Here is a 14,649-nt window from a genome sequence, read left to right on the forward strand (position 1 = left end):
CGCTCCCACCCCCTGACCAGACCTCATGGCCTTCGGGATCAAGCAAAGGCAGCAACACATATGTCGTTGAATTGTCAGGGATTCCCAGACATGCTTATCTTTCCACTCACTGAAATCCTTTTTTAATTTTTTTTTTTTTTTTTTTTTTTTTGAGACGGAGTTTCGCTCTTGTTAACCAGGCTGGAGTGCAATGGCGCGATCTTGGCTCACCACAACCTCCGCCTCCTGGGTTCAGGCAATTCTCCTGCCTCAGCCTCCTGAATAGCTGGGATTACAGGCACGTGCCACCATGCCCAGCTAATTTTTTTGTATTTTTAGTAGAGACGGGGTTTCACCATGTTGACCAGGATGGTCTTGATCTCTTGACCTCGTGATCCACCTGCCTCGGCCTCCCAAAGTGCTGGGATTACAGGCTTGAGCCACCACGCCCGGCCTTTTAAAATTTTTTTGACATGGAGTTTTGCTCTTGTTGCCCAGGCTGGAGTGCAATGGTGCGATCTCAGCTCACTGCAACCTCCAACTCCCTGGTTCAAGCAGTTCTGCTGCCTTAGCCTCCCAAGTAGCTGGGATTACAGGCACGCATCACCACACCCGGCTAATTTTTGTATTTTTAGTAGAGACAGAGTTTCACCGTGTTGGCCATGCTGGTCTCGAACTCCTGACCTCGTGATTCACCTGCCTTGGCCTCCCAAAGTGCTGGGATTACAGGCATGAGCCACCACGCTTGGCCCTTGAAATCTTAAAATAATGGTGGGTCAGTCCTAAAGTAACCCTCTCCACTCCCACCAAGTGAGTCCTTTCTCCCTGACACCTGCTTTCTTGCCTGCCTGAAAAAGTCCCCACGGATCCCTCAATGCCCCACAGAGTGGGCGGCACACATATATCCTGTTTCTGCAGGAGCCATAGAATCTCAGGGCGCAAGGGATAAACAAGGGGTGATGCCAAAGAAGGCAAGGGGAGCTCGGGGGGGGTCCCCTCAAGGGCAAGTAGAGAAAATCCGACACCAGTTACCCCTCTGCCTGCACCCCTAGCAACTGTCCCTGGTGGGCACCAGCCAGTCTCAGATGGTGGCTTCAACTCCAGAGAACAACGCCAAGAACCGCTACAGAAATGTGCTGCCCTGTGAGTCTTGGGCTTCCACTGCTTTTACCCCAGCCCCCATCTAGTCAGCACCCCACCCCAGTGCCCTTCTCCTACCTGCTATGAGAGACAAGACCCTCCCCCCACGTGATCTTCCTTTTTTTTGTTTTTTTAACTTGGAGACCGAGTCTTGCTCTGCTTCCCAGGCTAGAGTGAAGTGGCACTGTCTCAGCTCACTGCAACCTCCGCCTCTTGGATTCAAGGGATCCTCCCACCTCAGCCTCCCGAGTAGCTGGGAGTTCAGGCACCCGCCACCCTGCCTGGCTAATTTTTGCATTTTTAGTAGAGATGGGGTTTCCCCATGTGGGTCAGGCTGTTCTGGAACTCCTGACCTCAGATGATCCACCCACCTCAGCCTCCCAAAGTGCTGGGATTACAGGCGTTGAGTCACCCCTCCTGGCCGTGGGTCCCTTTGATAGTCCTCCTGGCCGGCTCCCCACAGCTGTGGTCCCTCTGCCTCTCTCGATCCCTGCATAGCTCCCAGGGTCTGCCTGCACCTTGGCATGAGCTCTATCTGTGGGTCTTGGTCTTGTCTCTGTGCCTCTCTGGGTCTCTCTGCATGGCTAATGCTGGCCTCTTCTCCTAGATGACTGGTCCCGGGTGCCCCTGAAGCCCATCCCCGAGGAGCCAGGCTCTGACTACATCAATGCCAGCTTCATGCCCGTAAGGCCGTGGTTGGGATTGAAAGGGTGCCCAGCAGGCCTGGAGAGATAAGAGCTGGTGGGGGTCCTCCAAAGGCCCCCATGACCCACCTGCCTTCCTCATCCAGGGTCTCTGGAGCCCCCAGGAGTTCATAGCAACCCAGGGCCCCCTGCCACAGACAGTGGGCGACTTCTGGCGCCTGGTGTGGGAACAGCAGAGCCACACCCTGGTCATGCTGACCAACTGCATGGAGGCCGGCCGGGTGAGAGATGGGAGTCCTGCCTGCTGACTGGGTGCATGACCCCACCCTGAACACTGATCCAGTGTAGACCCCACACCCAGACCTCACGGGTTCCTCCAGTGTCACCTCAGGCATCTTCAGCGTGACCTCTCCCCCACACCCCGAGCCCGTCTGCTGGTTCGCATGTGGAGGCTACGGCAGACCCCACAGACCTGGGGAGGAGGAGTTCTCCTGTTCTCTGAGCCCTCATCCTCCCCTAGGTGAAGTGCGAGCATTACTGGCCTCTGGACTCTCAGCCCTGTACCCACGGGCACCTGCAGGTGACCCTGGAGAGTGAGGAAGTGACGGAGAACTGGACGGTCCGGGAACTGCAGCTCCTCCAGGTGCGTCCAGCCCCGTGCTGGCCCTCAGCCTTCCCCTGTGGCACGCCAGGCACCCAGGACCCTCCACCAACTCCAACCTTCAACCCACTGCTCTGAGGAGCTGCACTGTGCTCTAGGGAACCCGCCCTTAGTGGTAGAAGCCAGGTCCTTCCTATGTTCATCTCCAGAGCCTGTGAGCGCTCCCTCCTTCCAGGTGAAGGAGCAGAAGATGCTCTCCGTGCGGCAGTTCCACTACCTAGCCTGGCCGGATCACGGCGTTCCCTCCTCCCCAGACACGTTGCTGGCTTTCTGGAGGATGCTCCGGCAGTGGCTGGACCAGACCATGGACGGAGGCCCACCCATTGTGCACTGCAGGTGGGGACCAGCCCAGGACCCTCTCCCGAGAGAACCGCTCCCTTGGGGCTCAGACGGTGTTGCTAGATGGGACCCTTTTTACCTCACAGGGAGGTAAAAAGGAAGAGAAGGAGATGGATGCTGAAGATAAAGGGGGTCATGAAGCAGATAAGAGGAGGATAAGGATGAAACAATGGGAAGGAGAAATGAAAAGTCAGGCTGGGCATGGTGGCTCACGCCTGTAATCCCAGCACTTTGGGAGGCCGAGGTAGGTGGATCAGTTGAGTTCAGGAGTTTGAGACCAGCCTGGCCAACATGATGAAACCCCATCTCTACTAAACGTACTAAAATCAGCCGGGCATGGTGGTGAGTGTCTGTAATCTCAGCTACTCAAGAGGCTGAGGCAGGAGAATCGCTTGAACCCAGGAGGAGGAGGTTGCGGTGAGCTGAGGTCACACTACTGCCCTCTAGACTTTGATTCAAAAAAAAAAAAAAAAAAAAAAAGATGAAAGAGTAAAGGAAGAGATGGTTGAATGCAGACAAGGAGAAGAGATGCAGGCACAGCAAGGGGATGAGGCCACACATTCAGAGAAATATTGGAGACACTTCCTTGTGCTCAAGTACAGGGCCTCCCCATCAGCTGCTTTCCCAATATTTATTTATTTATTTTATTATTACTTTTTGAGACGGAGTCACCCTCTGCCGCTCGGGCTGGAGTACAGTGGTGCAGTCTCAGCTCACTGCAACCTCCGCCTCCTGGGTTCAGGCAATCCTCCTGCCTCAGCCTTCTGAGTAGCTGGGACTACAGGCACATGCTACTACTCCTGGCTAATTTTTTGTATTTTAGTAGAGACAGGGTTTCACTGTGTTAGTCAGGATGGTCTCGAACTCCTGCGCTCAGGCGATCCACCCACCTTGGCCTCCCAAAGGGCTAGGATTACAGGTGTAAGCCTCTGCATCCAGCCTAATTATTTTTAGTGGAGACAGAGTTTCTCCATGTTGTCCAGGCTGGTCTCAGACACCTGACCTCAGGTGATCTGCCCACCTCAGCCTCCCAAAGTGTTGGGATTATAGGTGTGAGCCACTGGGCCCAACTTAAAATAGCTAATTTTTTCCACCGGGCATAGCAGCTCATGCCTGTAATTCCAGCACTTTGGGAGGCCAAGGTGGGAGGATCCCTTGAGTCCAGGAGGCCAAGGCTGCAGTGACCTGAGATTGTGCCACTGCACTCCAGCCTGCATGACAGAGAGAGACAAAACAAAAGACTCATTTTGTATTTAAAGGAATTTTTAACCGATTGGCTGGAGAGTTCCTCTTCCTGTGTTCCAACCCGGCTCTGTCACTTACTAGCTGAGTAACCTGGGGAATGAGACCTCACGTCACTCAGCCTCCATTTCGTCATCTGTGTAATGGATGTGCTAATGCGTCTCGCTGCTTAGGTTTGTGAGGACTTAGAACAGGGCCTAATGGATGCAAGGAACTCTAGACATAGTTTTACGTGTGTTTCTTTCTTTTTTTTTTTTTTTTTTTTTTTTTTTGAGATGGAGTTTTGCTCTTTTCACCCAGGTTAAAGTGCAATGGCACAATCTCAGCTCACTGTAACCTCTGCCTCCTGGGTTCAAGCAATTCTCCTGCATCAGCTTCCCAAGTAGCCAGGATTACAGGCGTGTGCTACCACACCTGGCTAATTTTTGTGTTTTTAGTAAAGACGGGGTTTTGCCACGTGGGCCAGGCTGGTCTTGAACTTCTGACCTTGGGTGATTTACCTGCCTCGGCCTCCCAAAGTGCTGAGATTGCAGGTGTGAGCAGGCATAGTTATTGCCATCATTCAAACACAGATCCCTCCAATCAGCCATGACCCTGGACCCTCACACTCCCGCCCCTTGGTCTGATCCTTTCTTTGTTCTGCTTAGTGCTGGTGTGGGCCGAACAGGCACCCTCATTGCCCTGGATGTCCTGCTTCGGCAGCTGGAGTGCGAGGGTCTCCTTGGGCCCTTCAGCTTCGTGAAGAAGATGAGAGAGAGCCGGCCGTTGATGGTGCAGACGGAGGTGAGGCAGCCCTTGGCCCCCGAGTGATACTGGACGGGAGGCAGTGGGACATTGGACCCTGGGGCTCCATGCAGCCCAGGCTTGGGGAGACACTCCTCGCTCACTCCCATGCCTCCTCCCCAGGCCCAGTATGTATTCCTGCACCAGTGCATCCTGCAGTTCCTCCAACAGTCAGCCCAGGCCCCAGCTGAGAAGGAGGCCATATATGAGAATGTTGAAAACCTTATTTACGAAAATGCAGCTGCCATCCTGGCCCACCAGTTGGAGGTCTAAGTGATGAGAGGGCTGAGCTGGCAGCCCAGGCATCCTCAAGCTCTGGACGCCCTCTTGAACCCAGATTCCTGGAAGAGCAGAGGGCTAGGCTGCCAGACTCCTGGATGCTGTGGGAGGAGGGGGCTCGGAGCCCAAACTCCAGTTTCCCCAGGAGAGAGTGATCTGGTGGACCTCAGCATATGACTTTATGGGACCAGGGGATCTGGATTCCTGGTGCCTTGAAGGAGGAGAGGGGTGGGTGCTTGGAATTCCTAGGTCTTTGAGGGAGGAGGAAGCTGGGAATCTGGGATGCAGGAAGAAACAGGCTGGGGCCTGGATTCTGAGGCAGGAAGGAATTCAGGTCTGGAATTTTGGCTACTTAAGGAGAAAAGGCAGGCAGGATCCTGCCCTGCTTTTACTTCAGAATCCAAATCAATCTGTAATCTGAGGTTGGAGGGAGTCCCTGTGCCCGAGGTCTCCCTGCACCCGCTGTCTGCATATGTGTTTCCTTCTATCCCGTAATTTATTAAATCACTGTTTTCCCCAGAAACGGTTGTCCTATGGATTTCTGGGTCTGGAAATAATATTGGGGTGGGAGTAGGGATGGGCCCCTGGGATCTAGGGATAGAGACAAACGTCCAGGAGGGGACTAGGGGGACCCACACACTTGCCCATGAAAAAATGTAGGATTCAGTGGTTGAGTCTCTCAGAGAAAACAGCATCCAATCATCTGTGTCCGGGGTCTGGGAAGTATGGACAGGGCTCGCTGAAGCTAGTTACTTGGGGACTTGCCTTCTGGGCTTTCTCTCCCTCCCTCCCTTCCTTTTTCTTTTTTCTTTTCTTTCACTGTTGTCCAGACTAGAGTGCAATGGCTCACTGCAGCCTTGACCTCCCGACCCCAGGTCCTCTTCCCACCTCAGCCCCTAGAGTAGCTGGGTTCACAAGTGTGTGCCACCACCATGCCGGCTCATTTTCATAGGGACGAGATTTTCCTATGTGCCCAGGTTAGTTGCCAGCTCCTGGGCTCAAGCATTCCTTTCCCTTCGGCCTGCCAAAGTGCTGAGGTTACAGGTGTGAGCCACTGGCCCAGCTACCCCCTGGGACTGGCATTAGGGGAACTTAGAGGGCAATGTCTGGGGGCTGATAGGTGGGGACTTTGTTGCTGATACCCACAGAGTCTGGGTCTCCAGTGGGGGTCTGGGGTCTCCTGGGTCCTAGGACCGGTTATCCTGGCATGCAGTTCTTAGGGCTATATAGGGTGTGTGTTGTGTGTGTTGGGGCGGGAGTAGTGGAGTGGTGTGGATGGCCAGTGACTGGACCAGAAGGCAGAAAATTCGAAGGCACCAGGATAAACATCTGTGGGCGCCATCGAGGTTCCCGGGTGGGGGCGAGAGGAGGGGCGGGGCGGGGTTTTCTGCCTACAGGAGACCAAATACGGGCACACACACAATACACACCACACACGCGCGCACACGCACACGGGCTCACAGGCGCGCCCGGGATCCGGCTCTGCGCCGCGGCTCCTCCGCCCCGCCGAGCTCCGCGATCAGCACCCGGGACAGCGCCACCGCCCACGTGCGGGGGGCGGGGTCCGGGCGGGGCTGGCGCCTCGGCGTCTCCCGGGAGTGTCCCGTCCGGCCGCCGAGCAGGTAGGAGCTGCCGGGACCCCCACCTCAGCCCATCCAAATCCGCATTCCTAGAGGAAATGTGTGTGGGAGTGGGGGCTGGGGCTCTGGGGAGACCAACAGAGGCAGTGGGAGGGAGGGCTCGAGCCTGAAGCGGGGAGACTGGGATTTAGGGACGCGAGACGGGTGTGGAGAAGACAAAGAGCGGAGGGCGGGGAGGGGGGCGCAGGCGGAGGGGAGGAGGAGAGACCCTGGGGACAGAGGCCAGGCGATAGGACAGAGACACAGGCGGGATGAGGAGGCAGACAGAGGGACGACGCCTATTTGGGGACAAGAGAGCGTGGAGACTGAGGCGGTCACGAGAACAGGTGTGAAGACAGCGCAGATGCGTGGAGAGACCAACAGGCCAAGAAGGATGAGGGGGGCTCAGCACAGGCGCCTGGCAGCCCCCGACCCGCCCTCCAGCAAAGAGGGGGAGAGGGAAGGGGGAACCTGCGTCTCAGTTCCCAGGACGAGGTGCGGAGGGAGGAACCGGCTGTGGGCGCTCGGACCGCAGGCTGCCCCCTCCCCACATCGCGGGACCTCAGGATCCCATTTCGGGTATTGGAGGTTCCCAGGCACCGGTGGGGCCGGGAGCGAGCCTGCCCCACCGGGACTCCGCGTCTGTGCGTCAGCCCCGCCCGTTGTCCTGGCAACAGACCGTTGCCCGGGCAACCAGCTTTGCTCCCACCCCGCCCGAGAGGAGCCAGGCTGTTGCTCTGGGCAACGCGGTCCGCTGGTTGCCACGCTTGCCTTCACCCGCTTCCGGTTCAGGCCCTGCGGAGGGGCGAGGAAGAGGCAGAAGTCAGCGGGATGCCTGTGGAGGCGCGGGGGAAGCGGGTATCCCTTTGGGATGGAACTGGGTCCTGAACACCCCATCTCAAGCGTGGGGAAGCTGAAACTACAACTCCCAGCATGACTCGCGGTGGCTGACCGGTTTCTGTGCGGCTGTTCGCGCGGGGGCCTCATGGGAGTTGAAGTTTTTTGTTGTGCGTGGGACTCAAGGGACGTCTGGGGTGGGAATGGGGGACTAGGGTGTTTGAGTGCCTCTGCAGAAAAGACTCTAGGACTCGGCCACCATGTTCCCGGAGCCCCCAACCCCGGGGCCTCCATCGCCCGACACGCCTCCAGACTCCAGTCGCATCAGCCACGGCCCAGGTGAGCAAGACCCGGGGGCTGAGCAGAGAGAAAGCCCGACCAGGATTCTGAGGGGCGGGATTCGGACGGGTGTACTCTTGCAGGCGGGCTGGAAAATCCGGCTGGGATTCAGGGTCCTTATCCTGGACTGGAATGCGAACGAAATCGGGGAAAGGAAGGAACAGATTTGCAACAAAAATCGAAACGGGATCAAGGGGGGTTGCATGGAATGAGATCTTAGAATTCGAAGGTCCACTTAGCCCTTCTTTTACAGATAAGGAAACTGAGGCCTGATGAGGAGCAGGGCTTCTTCTAAAAGCATCAGGAGTTCAGCAGAAATTGGCGGGGGCGGTGGGGGTGTGAGAGGTGGGGGGCGGTAAGGAAAGGCAGAACTAAAAAGCAAGGAAATCAGATGGTGTCAGTCTGGGTTAGGGCATCGAATCTCTCTATAGGCCAGATTAGGTGGAAGAAAAACACAGGAAGAAATGGAATGAAAATTGCTAGAGGGAAAAGGAGGCCAGCATTCCAGCTTCCACGTGTAATCGGGATTGAATCAGCCCTCGCACAGCCCAGGCGTTAGTGTGTGTTTTCTCCTCCACCGCTCTGCAGTGCCTCCCTGGGCCCTGGCCACCATCGTGCTGGTCTCAGGCCTCCTCTTCTTCAGCTGCTGTTTCTGTCTCTACCGGAAGCGCTGTCGGAGGCGGACGGGCAAGAAGAGCCAGGCCCAAGCCCAGGTCCATCTTCAGGAAGTGAAGGGGCTGGGCCAGAGTTACATAGACAAGGTGTGGCCCAGCGCAGCCCCTCAACCTGGCCCCTTCCCATACCCCGCTCCTCTCAATGGCCCAGCTGGTCCCAGTCCCTGCTCCCTTCCCTCCTATAGGAACCCACCTTATTGACTCATCCTCCCTGTGTGTCTAGCCCTCAACTGGACTCTGGGGACCAGGAGATGGAACAGATCTAGTTGCTGTTCACAAGAACTTCCTAATCTGGTGGGAGAGTCAGGCACTGACACAGACACTCACCACACAGGGTAATATGTGCCATACTACAGGGTCTTATAGGAGTGCAGAAAAAGCATCTCACTGTATAGAAACCTACAGAAAAATAAATATTTAGCTCTGGGCCAGGCGCCATGGCTCAGGTCTGTAATCCTAGCACTTTGGGAGGCTGAGGTGGACGGAATGCCTGAGCTCAAGAGTTCGAGACTAGCCTGGGCAACATGGTGAAACCCTGTCTCTACTAAAAATACAAAAAATTAGCTGGGTATGGTGGCACACGCCTCCAGCTATTTGGGAGGCTGAGGCACAAGAATCACTTGAAACGGGGAGGTGGAGGCTGCAGTGAGCTGAGATTGTACCACTGCATTCCAGCCTGAGTGACAGAGCGAGATTCTGTCTCTGATAACTAAACAAGTAAATAAATGGCTCTGAAAGCTGAAAACCAGCTTTGTGCCAGAATACTTTGAGATGTGCTGATTTCTTTCAGAAAATGGAACATATTTACAGTAAGAAAAAATTTTAAACAGAGGGTCAGACAGAAGAGGCTTCATGGTGGAGGTGACTTAAAGGACAGAGCTAACAGAGCAGAGAGAAGGACATTCTAGTCTAAGGAGGTGCAGGTGCTGAAGCCCCATATCCGGATTCTAAGGCTTATTTGGAGAACAAAGTCGTTTTTCACAATAGCTTCACTCTGGAGTGTACTGTTTGGAGAACTCAGCAGTATGCACATCATGAGGGTGAGGAAAGCTACAAATATGTTTTGAGCATGAGGGACAGGGTCAGATGTTGTTAGAATGACTCCTCTGGAATCCCTGTGTTGGGCAGATGTGGGGCGAGGAATCCAGGGAGGAGGTCAGTGCAGCAGCAGCCTGGAGAGAATGAAAGAGATTTGCACTGGATGAGGCCATGGGAATGGAAAGCGGTCACTGCAGGGTCTGAACATTAAGCCTCTCCGTGCAGAGTGCTATGGTTACCTGGGAGCCAGACAGCCCTAGATTTCCAACCAAGAAGGACCATTTCCCATTCTGTGACCTTGGAGAATTCACTGTCCCTCTCTGAGCCTCAAGTTTGTGGTCACTAACTTGGTATTTCCCCTTTCCTTCTCAGTAAGGAGCTGTTACCATTACTATCCATAAAGGATGCCATTTAGGGCCCTGGTGTCCAGCCCTATCCCTATCCCTTAAACTGATGATGTTCAAAGACCATGTGCATCAGAGTCACACAGAGTACTTGTTGAAATCCAAATTCTGGAGCTAGCACCTGACCTATTGAGTTAGAATCCCTAAAGAGGTGACCTCAGACATTTTGCCACAGGACTCAGGGGAATTCAGATTCACACTGAATTTTAAGAATTGCTGGCTTAGGTTAAGGAGACACCCTCTGCTTTTTTTTTTTTTTTTTTTTTTGAGACGGAGTTTCGCTCTTGTTGCCCAGGCTGGAGTGCAATGGCGCGATCTCGGCTCACCGCAACCTCCGCCTCCTGGGTTCAGGCAATTCTCCTGCCTCAGCCTCCTGAGTAGCTGGGATTACAGGCACGCACCACCATGCCCAGCTAATTTTTTGTATTTTTAGTAGTGACGGGGTTTCACCATGTTGACCAGGATGGTCTCGATCTCTTGACCTCGTGATCCACCCGCCTCGGCCTCCCAAAGTGCTGGGATTACAGGCTTGAGCCACCGCGCCCGGCCACCTTCTGCTTTTTGATTCTACTTTAGAATGACAAGTACACAGTAAATATTCCATTTCTCCTCCATATTTTGCTGTGCTAAGATCACTAGCAAACATGGCAGTTTGGACTACCATCCCAATACATCTATTAGCATGTGAAATAAAATCTACATCATTCCTGTGGGCAATGAGACACTATCCACACTTATTTATTTATTTATTTTTTTGAGACGGAGTTTCGCTCTTGTTACCCAGGCTGGAGTGCAATGGCGCGATCTCGGCTCACTGCAACCTCCACCTCCTGGGCTCAGGCAATTCTCCTGCCTCAGCCTCCTAAGTAGCTGGGATTACAGGCACGCGCCACCACGCCCAGCTAGTTTTTTGTATTTTTAGTAGAGACGGGGTTTCACCATGTTGACCAGGATGGTCTCGATCTCTCGACCTCGTGATCCACCCGCCTCGGCCTCCCAAAGTGCTGGGATTACAGGCTTGAGCCACCGCGCCCGGCCGTATCCACACTTATTTTAAGCTAAACATGACAAACACGTCTAGCCCCTGCCCACAGCAGACATCACTAATTGAACTTTCACAAGCATACCGCATGTGTTACTATGTCCATTTCTTGCCTGTAGCAGACATCACTAGTCAAATACTGACTCTGCTTAGCTTGTCAGCGCTCAGGTATAGCCCAAGAAACCTGTGAGCCTCCCTTGGCTTCTGCGCCTGAAGGATACTGCTGTCAGGGGAAGACTTCACCTACTCTTACCCCTGGCTCTCTAAGGTGCAGCCAGAAGTGGAGGAGCTGGAGCCAGCAACATCTGGGCCAGGGCAGCAGGTGGCAGGCAAGCATGAGCTAGGACGACTGCAGTACTCCTTGGATTATGACTTCCAGAGTGGCCAGGTGGGTGTGGAGGAAGGGGATGCTTTGGAGGGAGGGTCCCGGGGGTTCCAACCCCTTCTGAAAGGAACCATGGAAGCGAGGCTAAGACTGTTGCCCACCTCCCCCGCCTCTCCCACTGTGCCCCGCGCCCTGCAGCTGCTGGTGGGCATTCTGCAAGCAGAGGGATTGGCAGCCTTGGATCTGGGTGGCTCCTCGGACCCCTACGTGCTGGTCTACTTGCTGCCGGACAAGCGGAGGCGGTACGAGACCAAGGTGCATCGGCAGACACTGAACCCTCACTTTGGGGAGACCTTCGCCTTCAAGGTGAGCTCCTGCTGTCAGGCCCCGTGCTGCATAGCATACGTCCAGTCCCTGGAACCCAGGGGACTGATCGCTTCCGCTTTTCCTGGAGGCGGCCACAGCTCAGGTGGCAGCTACCAGCTCTAGGGCTATTCCACTGGACCCTGGGCACTACTGACGCCCGGGTTGTAGCCTGTTCCTTTGGCGGTACCATTTGGGTTCCACTGACCCGTGATTTTTTTTTCCCATGGATCCCTGGACTTCTCCATTTGAGTTCCCCCCACTATTCGCTTGGACCGTGTGCCGTCCACCTCGATGTGCTGCGCCCCACTCTCTCTCTCTGACTTCCTGCTGTCCGCGGCGCATTCTCTGTGCACTGCAGGTCCCCTATGTGGAGCTGGGGGGCAGGGTGCTGGTCATGGCGGTGTACGACTTCGACCGCTTCTCTCGCAACGACGCCATCGGGGAGGTGCGGGTCCCCATGAGCTCCGTGGACCTGGGGCGGCCGGTGCAGGCCTGGCGGGAGCTGCAGGCGGCTCCGCGGGAGGAGGTGAGAGGGAGCCGCCATGCTCCAAGCCACGCCCTAGGCCCGCCCCGCCCACAACTCCCTGAGCCAATCAGATCACAGGCCTTCCAGACCCGGAAGGCGGAGTGGATTAAAACCTCTTCCACTCCTCGGATCGTACACCTGGGTCCTCAAGTGTGGACCGTTCCATTCCAAAGTGTGGGGAGGAAAGAAAGATGGAGGGAGGGATGGATGCGGAGCCGGGGCTCTGGTGATGGGCCCCTCTCCTCCTTTCAGCAGGAGAAGCTTGGGGACATCTGCTTTTCCCTCCGCTATGTCCCTACGGCCGGGAAGCTCACCGTTATCGTCCTGGAGGCTAAAAACTTGAAGAAGATGGATGTAGGAGGACTGTCAGGTGTGTGGGAAGCGAGGGAGTGGGGTGCGTGGGGCTGGCGTGGGTTGGGTTCTCATTCCGACAGTTTCTGAGCCCCGAGGGTTTCTTGGGGGAGAGGGAGGCCCAGGCTGCCGTGGAAGGCATGGATTTTGGACCATGGATACGGAGACCTAAAGGATGTAGGCGGTGTTTCTATGTTGGTCCAATAACTCAGCAGTGGGGGCCGTAAGACGCCTCCTTCCTCTCCCCAGATCCGTACGTCAAGGTCCACCTGCTGCAGGGCGGCAAAAAGGTGCGGAAGAAGAAAACCACCATCAAGAAGAACACTCTGAACCCCTATTACAACGAGGCTTTCAGCTTTGAGGTGCCCTGTGACCAAGTCCAGGTGAGCTCAGACCGGCCCCTCTCCAAGAGCCCAGAGCCTTAGTAATCGCCGTTGCTACAGGGAGAGACTTTTTAGCATCCCCCTAGAAACCAGGTGAGTGGAAGTCTGAGCTTCTGTTTGTTCTCAGTCTTGTTTCCTCCTAGGAGGACCAGGAAGCCCCATCCACTCCAGGAAGGGTCTCCTTAAAATTAGGTGTGGGTATCCTATCTGCTCTAAGCAGGACCGGGATGCCCTTCCCCCAAGACAAAACCAGCATGCCCCATCCCAAGCAGGACCAGGATGTCCCGCCCCCCACGCGGGACCAGATGCCCCGCCCCTAAGCAGAACCAGAATTCCCTGCACCCCTGGCAAGACCGGGATGCCTTGCCCCCACGCGGGACCAGGATGTCCGCCCCCTATGCGGGACCAGGATGCCCCAACCCTAAGCAGGACCAGGATGCCCCGCCCCTAAGCAGGACCAGAATTCCCCGACCCCCCCAGGCACGACCGGGATGCCCTGCCCCAAGCAGGACCAGGATGCTCACCCCCCACGCGGGACCAGATGCCCCGCCCGTAAGCAGGACCAGAATTCCCCGACCCCCCCAGGCACGACCGGGATGCCCCGCCCTCCTCAAGAACGTGGTTCTAAGAAAGAGAGACCTCCCTTCAGTCCTTTAGGGACGAGCCTACTCTAGCCAGGCCCCTGGGAAAGTTCTGCAGCTTTGCCGCTCTTAGGAGGCTGCTCCCCTAGCGGGACGCCGAACACCCCCTCCGCAACCATCCTGAGGGTTCATTTCCCGAGAAATCTGGCTGCGCAGGAAGCAAGGCGCCAAAGCCGCCTCCTCACCGCAGGCTCCGTCCCTCCCACCTCCCACTCCCCCACCCCGTCTCGAGCTCCGGGGCCCCGAGCCCTCGGGTGGCAGCCAGAAGGTACCCTCAGCCGTGAAACCGGACACCCTCTTTTCGGGGCCTCCTTCCCTCACGCTCCTCTCCCCTCTTCCTCCCGCGCTCACCCCAGAAGGTGCAGGTGGAGCTGACCGTGCTGGACTACGACAAGCTGGGCAAGAACGAGGCCATCGGGAGGGTGGCCGTGGGGGCGGCCGCCGGCGGGGCTGGCCTGCGGCACTGGGCGGACATGCTGGCCAATCCGCGGCGGCCCATTGCCCAGTGGCACTCGCTGCGGCCCCCGGACAGAGTGAGGCTGCTGCCTGCGCCCTGACTCCTACCCCAAGCCCCTGACCCCAGACTCCCGAGACCCGCCAAAGCCAAGCCAGCCCCACCCTGAAGCCTCTGACCGCTACTCTCTCCGCAGCCCCACCCCAACCAGCCGATCCATTCCTGCCTCTCACCCACAACGATGCCAATCACAACTTTCCAGCACACTCCCCAGACCCCCACCCACACACCCAGATGCCCCAGCGACCCCTGGGAAGGAAAGGCAGCCTGGTTTCCCCTGCCCCCTGGTCCTGCCCCCCCCCCCCCCCCCGCTTTGACAATCACCAACCTAGTCTGTTCTCCTCTCTCTTCCAACACAGCCCGTCCCTGCACTGCTCCTGGGGCCAAATAAATATTCAGCAGCTCCGGTGGCTTGGGCCCCTGCTCTTTGAAGGGGGTGGGCAAGGGCTGGGGCCCAGGAGGAAACCTTGTTTCCAGGAATGGGAGGCGCAGGGCGCCGTGAGTGCTGTTCGTCCTGGCCCGG

The 14,649-nt window shown here is 56.4% G+C and overlaps 2 protein-coding genes across 8 annotated transcripts in view; both read left to right on the forward strand.

Moving 5' to 3' along the window:
- PTPRH (protein tyrosine phosphatase receptor type H) overlaps positions 1–5,581 on the forward strand; it is a 28,817-nt gene extending 23,236 nt beyond the window's left edge. For 2 of the 6 annotated variants that reach the window (XM_074385911.1, XM_074385910.1), the window contains 7 exons: positions 1,032–1,122; positions 1,727–1,803; positions 1,910–2,044; positions 2,284–2,406; positions 2,600–2,760; positions 4,653–4,788; positions 4,912–5,581. In XM_074385911.1, the coding sequence (XP_074242012.1) occupies positions 1,032–1,122; positions 1,727–1,803; positions 1,910–2,044; positions 2,284–2,406; positions 2,600–2,760; positions 4,653–4,788; positions 4,912–5,061 (873 nt within the window). In that variant the 3' untranslated portion in view covers positions 5,062–5,581. The other 4 variants (XM_074385912.1, XM_074385913.1, XM_074385914.1 and 1 more) reach the window with 4 other exon arrangements.
- Positions 5,582–6,497: 916 nt separating this feature from the next.
- SYT5 (synaptotagmin 5) lies at positions 6,498–14,534 on the forward strand. 2 transcript variants are annotated; one of them, XM_010332653.3, is made up of 9 exons: positions 6,498–6,689; positions 7,739–7,862; positions 8,451–8,623; positions 11,289–11,408; positions 11,544–11,711; positions 12,070–12,237; positions 12,493–12,607; positions 12,838–12,971; positions 13,969–14,534. In XM_010332653.3, exons 2-9 carry the CDS (start codon positions 7,784–7,786, stop codon positions 14,167–14,169), a joined length of 1,158 nt encoding a protein of 385 aa, XP_010330955.1. In that variant the 5' UTR covers positions 6,498–6,689; positions 7,739–7,783; the 3' UTR covers positions 14,170–14,534. The 2 variants fall into 2 exon arrangements, with proteins under 2 accessions (XP_010330955.1, XP_003944722.1); XM_003944673.4 differs by having other exon boundaries at positions 6,499–6,689; positions 12,490–12,607.
- The last annotated feature ends 115 nt before the right edge of the window (positions 14,535–14,649 follow it).

The sequence above is a fragment of the Saimiri boliviensis genome, chromosome 14 (genome assembly GCF_048565385.1).
Source record: "Saimiri boliviensis isolate mSaiBol1 chromosome 14, mSaiBol1.pri, whole genome shotgun sequence".
Classification (NCBI taxonomy): domain Eukaryota; kingdom Metazoa; phylum Chordata; class Mammalia; order Primates; family Cebidae; genus Saimiri; species Saimiri boliviensis.